This window comes from Protopterus annectens, chromosome 4.part1, assembly GCF_019279795.1.
Source record: "Protopterus annectens isolate FY-2018-M chromosome 4.part1, PAN1.0, whole genome shotgun sequence".
NCBI classification, from domain to species: Eukaryota; Metazoa; Chordata; order Ceratodontiformes; family Protopteridae; genus Protopterus; species Protopterus annectens.
In genome coordinates this window covers 914419733-914432159 of record NC_056734.1, presented here as the reverse complement: position 1 = coordinate 914432159, position 12427 = coordinate 914419733, and the positions used below count along the sequence as shown (strand labels likewise).

Genomic DNA, 12427 nt, shown 5'->3' with positions numbered 1-12427 from the left:
GGAATTTTAGTGTTTAAGTGCCAGTAGGCATTTTGGACCTAGGTTTTGATTATCTCAAAAGATACAAATACTAGTTACTGCTGTTAAGATTTTAAATGGCTGACTTTCATCTCAGTTAAACATTAGAATGCTATTTATTTTGTATAACAAAAAAATGTCATGACACCTTTCTCCTGAACAAATATTTTCCTATTGCTTTGTTTAAAGATGTATAAGTTTTTGTATGTAATTACTGATTCACAATTACTGTTGTAGTTTATGGCAATCTGACGTACTTATGTCTGTTTCAGTCCAAAAGTTAATGCAGCATATAAGCCTCTTTGCTGAAAAATAAATGTTAATTAACATTTAGTAACATCTAGAAACACTCTGTCAGAAAATGTGCCAACAGATGATGCACAATGAACACATAAGCCTCCTACCACCTCCTTATGTAGTAACAGGTTATGAATTACTCTGTCAATTGAAGGTTAAATGCCTTTGGTAATCCCCAGCTCAAAGCAGGAATTCTAACTTGTGGGACCACACTCCAGGCATGTAATTGATAACCTTTCTCTCAGATACAGCTAAGTAGACTATTCTGCATCAATTGTATCTCTTGATAGCCTGTATCTGGAATACCCAGTTCACTGTTAGAACTCAGTGCAGCCAAGATACAGTTTGGGATGTACTACCCTATACCTCAGGGTTGGCCTGTATGCAGTGTGTCCGGCATCGATTTCCAGATTTAGCATTTGGGTGAATAGTCACTGTGTTTCTAGAGACACAATTTAGATCTTATTGATCCCTGCAGGTGTATAGTATATCTGTCTGTCAGTGCTTCCAAATACAGACAGTGGGAGCCTGAACGATGACACACACATTTTTTATTCTGATGCAAAGCTTCAGGGAAAACTGCTGAACACTGTTGGAATCAGCATGACAATGAAAGCTAGAACAATGTACAGGATCTGGTAACATACTGCATAAGCTTTTTGACACATGTTGCATGCCTTACCTGTTTTTGCATACAAATAGCTATCTCATTATTGTTTGTAATAATTTACTGACATCATCCTCTTTGCTGTCATGGGGGCTAAAGTGTATGAAAAACACTGATCGCAGTTTACACATCCAGTTCAGTGTGTGTGTGTGTGTGTGTGTGTGTGTGTGTGTGTGTGTGTGTGTGTGTGTGTGTGTGTCTATGTGTGGTGCCTGTGTATGTGTTTGTGTGTGTCTGTATGTGTGTGCGCGCGCGCATGTGTGTGTGTGTGTGTGTGTGTGTGTGTGTGTGTGTGTGTGTGTGTGTGTGTGTGTGTGTGTGTGTGTGTGTGTATGTGTGTGTATGTATATGAGAGAGAGAGTGAAATCACTGACCCAACAGTAAAGAGGTTTGCATACCTCTGGACCTCTTAGCTCAAGAAATCTGAATAAAACCTGAAAATAAATGCTAAACAAGGGCTCAAAATTAGGAACAGATTATAAATATTGTTCTTATAAAATTGTGAAGTAGGTTAAATAACAGGATTTGTATTAGCATAAATTTGCTGAAGGAAATAATGTCTGAAAGTTAAATCTATGTCATCATCTAGTGACTTAAATCCCAATGACTGCCAGCAAACTACAGATTCTAGGAGTATGGGACCAAAAATAAAAGTAAATATCCGGATATTTTTTTAAGAAATGTTATATTTTGGATGTAAAATGCTTCAACACCATTTACATATACCACAACAACTTTGCAGACAAACTATTTTATATCAAAAATATATAAAAATATAATAATAAAAATAATTAAGTAAAACACAACAACCTTACAGACAAATATTTTCTGAGTGCAATAATGCCCTCCAGGGTGTGTGCTATTGTGGAAATAATGCCCTTTCAATTGTGTAGAGGGTCTTTACCTGTGGCACTGGGCCTCAGAGCACCTCTGGATGGGTGTTATTTCCACAATAAAACACACACTGTTGGGCATTATTGCTTGCTTATTGTTGCAAAAGCATTTGTGAAGGTCAGCTATTATGATCCAATAAAATTTATAGATATGAACAAAATACTGCTGTACCTGTGGATACAAAGAATAAGAGATACAAGGAGAAGCTAGTGAATATATATTTCCAGAGGTGAACAAAATATGAATTGATCTAAAAGATTATGAGAAAACATTTGGTGGAGAATTAAGACACACAAAAAAAGAAGAAAGATGCATACCTTCACATGTACACTAAGAGTAAAAGGGTTTAAATAGGACATTGTGTCAGCACAGTGCCTGGCATCATGAACAAATGTGCACTAGACCTAACAGATAAAGTAAGGTAGATAAAGCCATCCAAGCATAGAATGTAGCTTATGATGAGTGTAAGTAAATCTGTAGTTAAAAACAGATAAGGGGATGACACTGTAAATTTAGTGCTTAGTATAATCGGCTACTTAATGAGAAATGCATTGAAAAACAGATTCATTATATAAGAACATATGCAGAGTATTTTGCACGTTAAGTATAACATGCAACACACTTTGTTAAGGAAAGAACACTGCAACACATATGTTATAAATGAAACAGTAATAATTACTTATTTTCTGAAAAATGGTTAAGCACTTTTTTGGACTTTTACTGGCAATGTTAGCACACTGCACAAATTGTGACTATTCTGAACCTGATTTTAATTAAACAAATTGGAAGTCATTTAGCTTGAAAACTTCAGTTTGAGGCATAGCCATTTTCTTACCAGCTCCACTTTATAATACACCCAGCAGCTGGTCTGTAATTACTTACTTGTATATCCAGTAGCAGAAGCAGCATCTGATGAAGTTACATTGTCTGCAGCGACTGCTATGATGCTGATGTTGTACCTGGAACCAGAAACAAGTCCTGACAAAGTGGCACTTGTTGTTGATACTGTAGTGGATGAATTAGATGGCCCCACAGCCTGTAGTCTGTATGTTATCTGGCTGCCTTGTACTGCACCCCATGATAAGGAGATCGAAGAGGTTGTAGCAGAGGTGACATTTAGGCTGGTGACAGGTACTGGTTCTGTGAAAGAGGAACAATCAGCTGATAATCTTGCTCTAAAGCTGTGTCTCACACACACATCTATGATAATTACTGGCAAATTTCAAAATGAATGTCTATGAGTATGAATTTCCTTGCTGTATGTTGATTTCATAACAGAATTCACTCAGTGAGCTTTATAAACAAAATTAGGTACTTACGTATTATCGCAACCTCATTTTTGCGGTTGCGAAAAGCACCTACCTGCGGATAAATGAGTGGCTGAACCATTTCTAACTGCTAATCCTAGTCCTTACTACTGGCCAAAAGTGTAGATTACTTTAAGGAACAGGAACAATTTAACACTATTCCTGTTTTGCGTGCATTACAGATGCACACCCGAGTTGTCATGGCTGGTGTCGTACCGTCTATACAAAGAACTGTTAACATTTATGCACTCGCATGTAATGGTCTGCCAGGCAGGTCAAAAAACTTGGTAGTACCTATTTTAACATTTCCCATAAAATCATCTGGCTTTTTTTTTCACATGGTACGTTATACGACATGAATCTTTGTCCCACCGTGTAATGACACTTACACTTGCCTAGTTTGTATTGCTTTCTGCATATTTTTTGCATACATTTGCAACCAGCAGTGGAACCAGAAAAATGGTCACAAATGTGGATAATTACAACTTTAACATGGCTATGAATGTAAGGATATGTAAAAGTCATAGGTTGGTACTAGGCTATCAGCCCTAGGGCCTATACAAGCCTAGCCATAACAATTCCCTGGCTATTTCTTCTCACACTATTTACTTCCCTGGACCCCTGTCTAGCAGGGCGACTGATGTGATCCCCGGGGTGAATTTTCTATCTCCCATCCAATCGTCAAGGTTCCTTTTGAAGAGGGCCAAGGAGGCGCTCTGCTTGACAAGTATAGGCAGTCTATTCCAGAGTATGGGGAGACTCTGGGTCAGGAACCTATCCCTCCAGCATGTTTTGTTCATTGTGATGACAAGGTTTAGATCCCTGGAGTGTGTGGCTCTGAGGGATTGGGATTTCTTTAAGTGTAGCATGTCCAACACCTCTGTGTTTGACATGGCCTTATATGTTATGCAGAGATCGCCTCTGAGTAGACGATATGCCACAGAGTATAGCTGGAGTTTTTTAAGGTGGTCAGCATAGGGCATCTGCTTTAGGCCTGTGATTCTTTTAGTGAGGTGTTTCTGTGGCCTTTCCAGTTGTTGCAGATGTCTTGTTAGGTACTTACCAAATGGGGCATTGTACTCTATAATGGGTCTAATGAGGGATGAGTACAGTAGGACAATGACCTCCTTTTTAATGGATGAAAAGCCCTTAGTGATGAGGTGTCCCACATTGGATTTCCTGACTGTTGTGATGATGTGGTTATCGAAGGTGAGACCACTGTCCACCTGTGTCCCGAAGTCTCTCATCACACTTTTGGTTTTACTGCATGTTGATTAACTACCAAATTGGTTTCTAATGTCATCCCATGTAGCCCTGCCTTCTGATGACGTACTAGAGAGGAGAAACAGTCTGTAGTGGGTAGGCATGTGTTGTTTAGTCTGCAGCAGATTTTATTACAAACTAACCAGAATGTAGTGGCATAGCCAGAAAGTTATATATTATATTCCTATCAGAACATTGCTGCTCACTATCCTTTTAAAACATGTACTAAACCCTCAAAATGCCACCTCCAGACATAAAGGAAGGGGCATGCTATTTTCTACTTATAACCATAAAAAACTATTCTTAGCGTGTATTACTTTCAAACAATAATTCTTTGTATACATCTATACCATAAATATTCATTTACACATTTCTTAACATTCTGTGCTTTTTAGTGTTGAAATTTCCAAGATACTGTCAGAATAAAACACTCATTTGCATACACATAATGTACCTAGCTACATCCTTACTAAAATGCAGCACAATCATTTACTCAGTCATAAAATAAATAAAAAAGCACATGTAGCATGTTCAACTAAAACGTAATACAAATAAAATGGAAAAGGAAAAGATTCTTTGTAATCTCTATAGTGATAGAGTAATAAGGCAGATATAAATGTAATAAATCATTGTCTACCAGTGGCGTGATTAATCACTGTTATGGAGAAAACTACAGCTTTGTGAATCACAATATATATATATATATATATATATATATATATATATATATATACATGGTTAGCCAAATATAGGTTAATTTTTTCAAAAATAGAACTTTGTATTGTCGAAGAATTGTCGACACACTTTGGTTAATACAGATGGATGACAGTTGTGTGACAAGAGGCACTCCCCCTGGGTTGGGGAATTTGCCTGTTCCCTGGGATCTTACAGTTACAATAAATACGCATCAGTGGGTGTAGGCAGTGCAGGATTCTCCTTGGAGCATGTGCAGTAGTATGTCTGTGTTTGTCGACATCACTATATCAATATTTGTGACTTTGATGTAGTACCTGTCACTGTTCAATGATATATATATATATATTTTTATTTATTTATTTATTTATTTAACATTTTGTTGACCGGGAATGTCCGACTAGGTTCCACAGAGCCTGTTTTCAGCGGAGGCCCGGGGAGAAATGCTATATATAGCAACACTAAACAGCCAGAAATTGAGTATACTGTGCATATACACCAGTAAAAACTGCATTAAAAATGCAGTCAATGAAGTTCTATGAACACTGCAACTTAACACACTTTCTTAGTACCATAATTGTTATTACTGCAGTTTGAGACAAAACAGCCCATTAGTGAATCTCTTCTCTTTGAGCTGGTGGAAAATATGGGAATGGATAAGACTAAAGCAAAGATCTTTCTGAATATTTTACTTACCAGGGTCTCACCTTACGTCCAGATAAATGCATTAAGGTTAGTCGATTCAAGACCTCAAAATACCACCACAAATAGATGGATGATTGCAACATTTTAACTATGCATTAAAGCTAAGGCTGATAAAAGATATCGAAGAAGATGGCAAAAACTTGGACCAGTTAATACCATACATTCTGTTTCCGCATGTACCATGTGCTACAAGCCTCAACAAAATACTGGTCTTTATTTCCTTTGATTTCTTGTATGATAGTCACCCTCACAAACTATAGTTATTGCCAGGTAGAAAAGAAAACTTATTTAAAAGTGTCATACAGTAACTATGCCATCTGATACAACAGTCTGAAAGTGGTGATGGTCACTGCCTGGGAACATATGAAAACATTCCAAGTAACAAAATGGTTAAAATCCATCATCCATGGTATTGTGTGTGAGACAGACTCTGCCAACTGGTTGTGATTACCTCACCAGCCATGTGGACTTTAGTAACAGACACAACACAGAATGCACTATGAACAGGACAAGCCATTATAACTGGCAGTGATTTTACAACTAATCGAAAAGTGTGTTTCCAAGACAGGGCAAATAAGGAACTGATTTTCAGTTCAAGTGGACATTACGAACAACACCAACCACCAAAGAATTTTCAAACTAAACTCAATAAGTTGGAACATAAATTGGGAAAGGTACAGAACTTGCAATGTGACAATTTACTTTTAAATGAAAGTATTAAAGAAAAAAGAGTACCCAAAGGGTTACAAATGTCTGAGAGACAGAATGTTAAGAAATGTGTAAATGAATATTTATGGTATAGATTTAAACAAAGAATTATTGTTTGAAAGTAATACACCTCTAAGAATAGTTTTTTATGGTTATAAATAGAAAATAGCATGCCCCTTCCTTTATGTCTGGAAGCGGCATTTTGAAGGTTGAGTACATGTTTTAAAAGGATGGTGGGCAACGATGTTCTGATTTGCTAATGGTTTGACCATGGGGAGTACTGAGATGGAGGAGTTACTGGATATGTTTGACAGGCATGGCATAGAGCTCATGTATTTTATTATTAGTTTGATCAATGTTAAAATTAACAAATTTTTTGAGGAATTAAACATTAATGGTGAGATTTTGATAACTTGCTATTTGAATTGCATGTTTCTAAATATGAAATTATTTTTGACAAAATCGAACAGCAAGCAAAATCTAATCTGTTCAGGAAACAAAAGAAGTTTTTCATAGCTTCATAGGTGTGTACTAGGCTAATGGCCCTGGAGTCTTTACAAGTCTAGCCCATAGAATTACCCTGGCATCGTGCCACCCAAACTTAGTTCCCAGTGCCTCTGTTGAATAGAGCCACTGGAATGATCCCCGGGGTGAATTTTCCATTTCTCATCCACTCATCAAAATTTCTATTGAAGAGGGCCAGTGACGTGCTCTGTTTGACATGTAAGGGAAGTCTATTCCATAGCATAGACAGTGTCTGGGTTATGAACCTGTCCCTCCAGCTTGTTCTGTTGATTGTGGTATTGAGGTTGAGGTCTCTGGAGTGTGGGGAGTGGAGGGATTAGGATTTCTGTAGATGTAGCATTTTTAACAGAGCTGGATCAGACATGGATCTGTAAGTCAAACAGAGATTGCCTCTAAGTAGGTGATATGAGACAGAGAATAGTTGGAGTTTTTTGAGTCTGTCCATATAGGACAAGTGTTTAAGGCCTAGGATCCTCTTTGTGAGGTACTTTTGGAGCCTCTCCAGTTGTTGCAGTTTTTGAGAGACAAAACAAATATTCTCGCCATACTGCTTACCCTCTACCTAAAGCTCATCAGTCTAACTCGAGAGGTACACCACATTCAGAATATGTTAAAGGGTGGACAATCACAGGTCTGAGACACATGGGAGGAGGACATTCAAGGATGATATAGTAATGAAGCCCCACCTAATCCACCTGATCAGACAGGGTGGGGGACAATGAAAATTATGAAGAGGAATATCCACTCCTTAGATGGTCTGAAATGGTTTGGAATAAGTACAGACAGCAGGATTTTTTACCTAAAGCCTATACCATGAAGGAGGTAAAAGAACAAAGTGAGGGGCCAATTTTGGAAAAAGAATAACCAGAACAACTACTAGAAGTTGATTATGTTGGTTCCCCGGACAAGGTATTACAACCTTTGATGAGAAAATGTTATCCTTTCAAGGGTTTAACATTTTTAATTACACAGATCAGCTGATTAATAAAACCAATTTTTATATATGCATCTTATAAAGTTGAGATTGCAGATGTGTTAGTTGAATTGAAATTATTTTGAAGGAAACTCATCTTCCAGGTTATGTTCAAAGAACAAGGTGTGAAAGGGAATATTGGTCCACCAGTAGCATATTAAATAAGAAAAGTACTTTATCACCACCACCCCCCCCCCATTACAGCCCACCATAGCTACATTTGAAAATGTTTGCATCAACAGACTTTATGGAATTTTAAATCAACAAAAAAGGAAATTCTTTAATTTGTCACAACAAGAATTTCAACTGATGAAGGAACTTAGGGCAAACAATGCACTGAGAATTATGAAACCTGATAAATGAGAGGGGTGGTATTGGTAGATAAGACAGACTACAATGGTCATACTTTTGAAATGTTACATGAAACTGAAAAATATGTTTTCAAGAATAAAATTACTATAGTACACATGAGAATTCAGTTATTTTTAGAAGATGCATTATTACAGGGTGCTATCTCTGACGATTTACACAATGTTTTAGTTAATGGCCATCTAGTTATCTCTACGGCCTTTGGGATACCTAAGGTTCATAAAAACATTTATGAACCACCTTATAGACTTTCAGTGGCAGCACACAACAGTTGCATCTATCCTTTGGGCGTTTTTATACACAGACATCTCAAAAACACATTAGACCTGATTAATTATTTATTAAAATTTTCCTGGGATTTTTTGTCTAAGATTAGACAAGAATGGTTTGGTGAAACTTCTTGTTTCCCCATAGTGGATGTAGTTGATCTTTTTTCATCTATACCCCACCAGGAAGGATTGGAGTTATTCGATGAAGCCATTATGGAATTGACTTCTTTAAACTGCACATTAGTGAACTTTGTCATAGAAGCGATGGAAACGATACTACATAATAATTTTATAACTTTTGAGGGTGAATATTTTAGACAGGTCAGACAGGGCAAATTTGTACCCGCAGATATGCAAATCTTGTGGTGTTTTCTTGGAAAAATATGTATGCACCAAAGACTGGATTTAAAGAGCAGTGTGACATCTACCTGCATTCCAGAATGATATAGTCATCCTGTGGAAGGATAAGGGCTGGGGAGAGATGAATTTATTGTGTAGGTCAACAACATTTCTCCCTTCTTTAAGTTTACACATGGACACATATGCAGAGAACAACGTTGAATACTTAGACATCACCCTTTATAAACATGATTTGAAACATTGTCTTGCCTTAAACATTTTTAAAAAGGCAACATTTTCTAATAGTTATTTGTTTGTTTTACAGCTTCCCTCCCAAATATACAAAAAAAAAATATTTTTAAGGGGAAATTAGTCAGAACAGTACGAATGTGCTCAAATATTCTTAATTTTAAAGTTGAACTGAGCAATTTTGTCCAGATGTTTCAAGAAAGGAGCTACCACCAAGACCAGCTATTACAGATTAGTCAAGAAGTTCTCAAAGGGTGGGGTATGAAATTTAAACCCCTTCCAGGTAATGAAGTAGTGTTACTACATTCAACTGTTGTCACCCCTGAGAGTAATGTTGTCATATACTAACAGTATGGTTGTTCCCTTTGAGAGGAACTCCAAGAACATCAAGTGAGTTTCATTGAGGAATTGGCCAATTTTTAAGGACAATCTGGAGATTATTGAGATCCTAGGAGTAACACCTCACTTTGCATATAAACTGAAAAAAACTTGAAATACCTATTTGAACACCTGAATTCATCAACTATCTTCATAAATAAGGGTTCCCTGTGCTGTGCCACTTGCAGATAATGTAGTTTTCTCTTGAAAGGGATGGTTGTTACCGTGGGGAACTACCTCTTGACATATACCTTAGGGGAAGGTAATTGTGTGACTACTGGGTTGATATATATTGCCATTTACTAAGGCTGTGAGTTTTTTACATTGGTAAGATGGAAAGATAGTTAAGGAAATGACTTTATGAACATATGTATGCTCTATCTAGAAGCAATATTAGTAATGCCCTTTTTAGCCACACTCTGATTTGTCCTAGATACACTAAATTTAGGTTTGGTATTACTGACATTATTGAAAGAAATTACAGGTGTGGCTGGTCAAAAACTGCAATAGAAAGAAAATAAATCATTTGTCAACTTAAATAAAATGCTACAGCCACACCTGGTCTCATTGAGAACACTACAGTAGTACCTATTTTAAAACTTAAAGCTCTGGAGTTATAGGGCTTAGTAGGGCACTTGGAATAGCTTAAGTATGGTAGTTCTTGTGGACTACTAGACACATTTTATTTGGGTCACGCAAGTACTTGCAAACTTGATTCTGTTTTGGGTCAGGGGATGATTGGTACTACTATCATCTTTTTACAGTAACATTTTATTCATGTCTTTATTTAATATTTTTAATGTTTTACATATGTTAACTGTTTTTATATGAAAAGTTTCATCATTTTTAAACAGAATTTATTTTACTTAATTGATTAAAGTCACATTTTAATTGTATTTAATGTACGTTTTGTAATGTACTCATGGTTCTGAAGAAGTCCCAAGCTGTAAGCGATGAAACCACTTTATTGTTTTGTTAGATGGAAACTTTACTTTTAGTTTCAGATGTTTGCACTGTTGCAATCTCTTTGCTTCAGTGCACACTACATGAGGCTTTTGGAGTTTTATTAGTTTCTTGATTGGCTGCAGGGATCACTCTGTGTTTGTTTTATTTATTGTTATATCATTCTCATATAAGGTTGTACATAATTTTGATAAACATTAACCCAAGCATGATATTGTTAAGTGAAATTGTATCCAAATAGGCATTAAAGCAGGGCTTCACTACTATAAAGTTTAGCATGCCTGTTCTGTTACTATGTGTTTTATTTTTATTTTGTTCTTATTGTAAGAATCAAAACTTACTTGTAAATATGGACAAAGTGGCTGGATTCCCAAGTGTTATGTTGTCTGCAGCTACAGGTGAGATCGAGATGGTGTAGGCACTGCCAGGGTTCAGTCCCGGCAAGCTGACATAAGGAGTGGTGACTGTCAGAGATGATGATGGAGGCCCTGTAACCTGTATTCTGTAGGAAATCTGATTACCAGGAGGTGTTCCCCATGATACAAACACAGATGTAGCCGTGGCATTAACAACAGATGGTCGAATTACATCACCAGGTGCTGCAAGAGAAAATGATAAGTTAGACAACATTAAAATCCCTAGTGGTCTGTTACTTTATCTGTCTAAATGTTTGATAAAACATAAAAAGGGCAGTGGCTTGTTATCCTTACTTTCCATATAGGTTTGCATTGATGATTTCATTTTAATATGCTTGAATTTACACAAATCCTCCTTGAGCCTCTAAAATATTCTGCTCAGTATTGAGTATAGCAGATTTTTATTTCTAATGCAGTCATTTTAAAAATACCTCCTATATTAATTCAGAAATTAAAAGCAGAAACTCAGGAAGGAGTTAACAGTCCTTTTGAAAAAAAATCTCACTTTCACTGTATAACTCTCTCAGCACTTGCATATTAACAAACAGGAGTAGATTTGCTTTGGAATATATATTAAACTTCACTTGATGGTAACATTTACTCATGTAGAATGTATTCTCTAAGCACTTTGTAAACAAATTTGGTCTCCAAATTGAAATTTGTTAAAATTCTTCCTTTACATGCTTATTCAAACGTATGGACTTGGTCATGTCTTAGAAGGTGTATAGAACCTATACGCATATGCGAATGGCGTGAGTTAAACAACCAAATGTATATTATCGAAATGACAGGAGCTCTCATTCAACATTAACATTCTACAAAAACCCTGTGAATAAACACAGAGACAGTCACATCAGGCCTGCCTGTAGTGTGTAGATGTGTGTGTGTGTGTGTGTGTGTGTGTGTGTGTGTGTGTGTGTGTGTGTGTGTGTGTGTGTGTGTGTGTCCATGCATGTGTGCTTAAGCAACTTATTTATGCTGAAGAAGTGTTCTATATTGCAGGAATAAAGTGCTAAATAGTTTGATGCTACCTAGTGGTGTTTTTGTGTTTAGTTGGATAAATTTACAGCAGTAATAGGAGACGGTTTCTTTCAGTTATTAGGTATGCTGACATTTCCAAGTTCACTGCTGTATTTCTAGTACACTTTCTACAATGTCTGAGCTTAATATTAAGCTACAGAATAGTCAATACAAACTAATTGTTCAACATTCAGTTGTCAGTGTGAATTCATAATTAATATTCACTAAACAGAATTCATTAGCGATAATTAATGCAGTGACTTTTCTAATGAGGAGTATGAAACAAAACAAATTCAACAAGCTTATGCACAGTGTTCATTAGAATACTAAATTTTGGATGTCCATTTTTACCTAACAGTATGTTCCTAATATCT

At 36.5% G+C, this 12427-nt stretch overlaps 1 protein-coding gene across 1 annotated transcript in view; it reads right to left on the bottom strand.

The window, feature by feature from the left end:
- Positions 1-12427, bottom strand: part of LOC122801341 (mucin-19-like) — a 938154-nt gene that overhangs the window by 638641 nt on the left and 287086 nt on the right. Inside the window, exons 18-19 of the mRNA XM_044070881.1 lie at positions 10959-11216; positions 2759-3016 (exon numbers count right to left, since the gene is read on the bottom strand). Of these exons, the coding sequence (XP_043926816.1) occupies positions 2759-3016; positions 10959-11216 (516 nt within the window). The remainder of the gene's footprint in view (positions 1-2758; positions 3017-10958; positions 11217-12427) is intronic.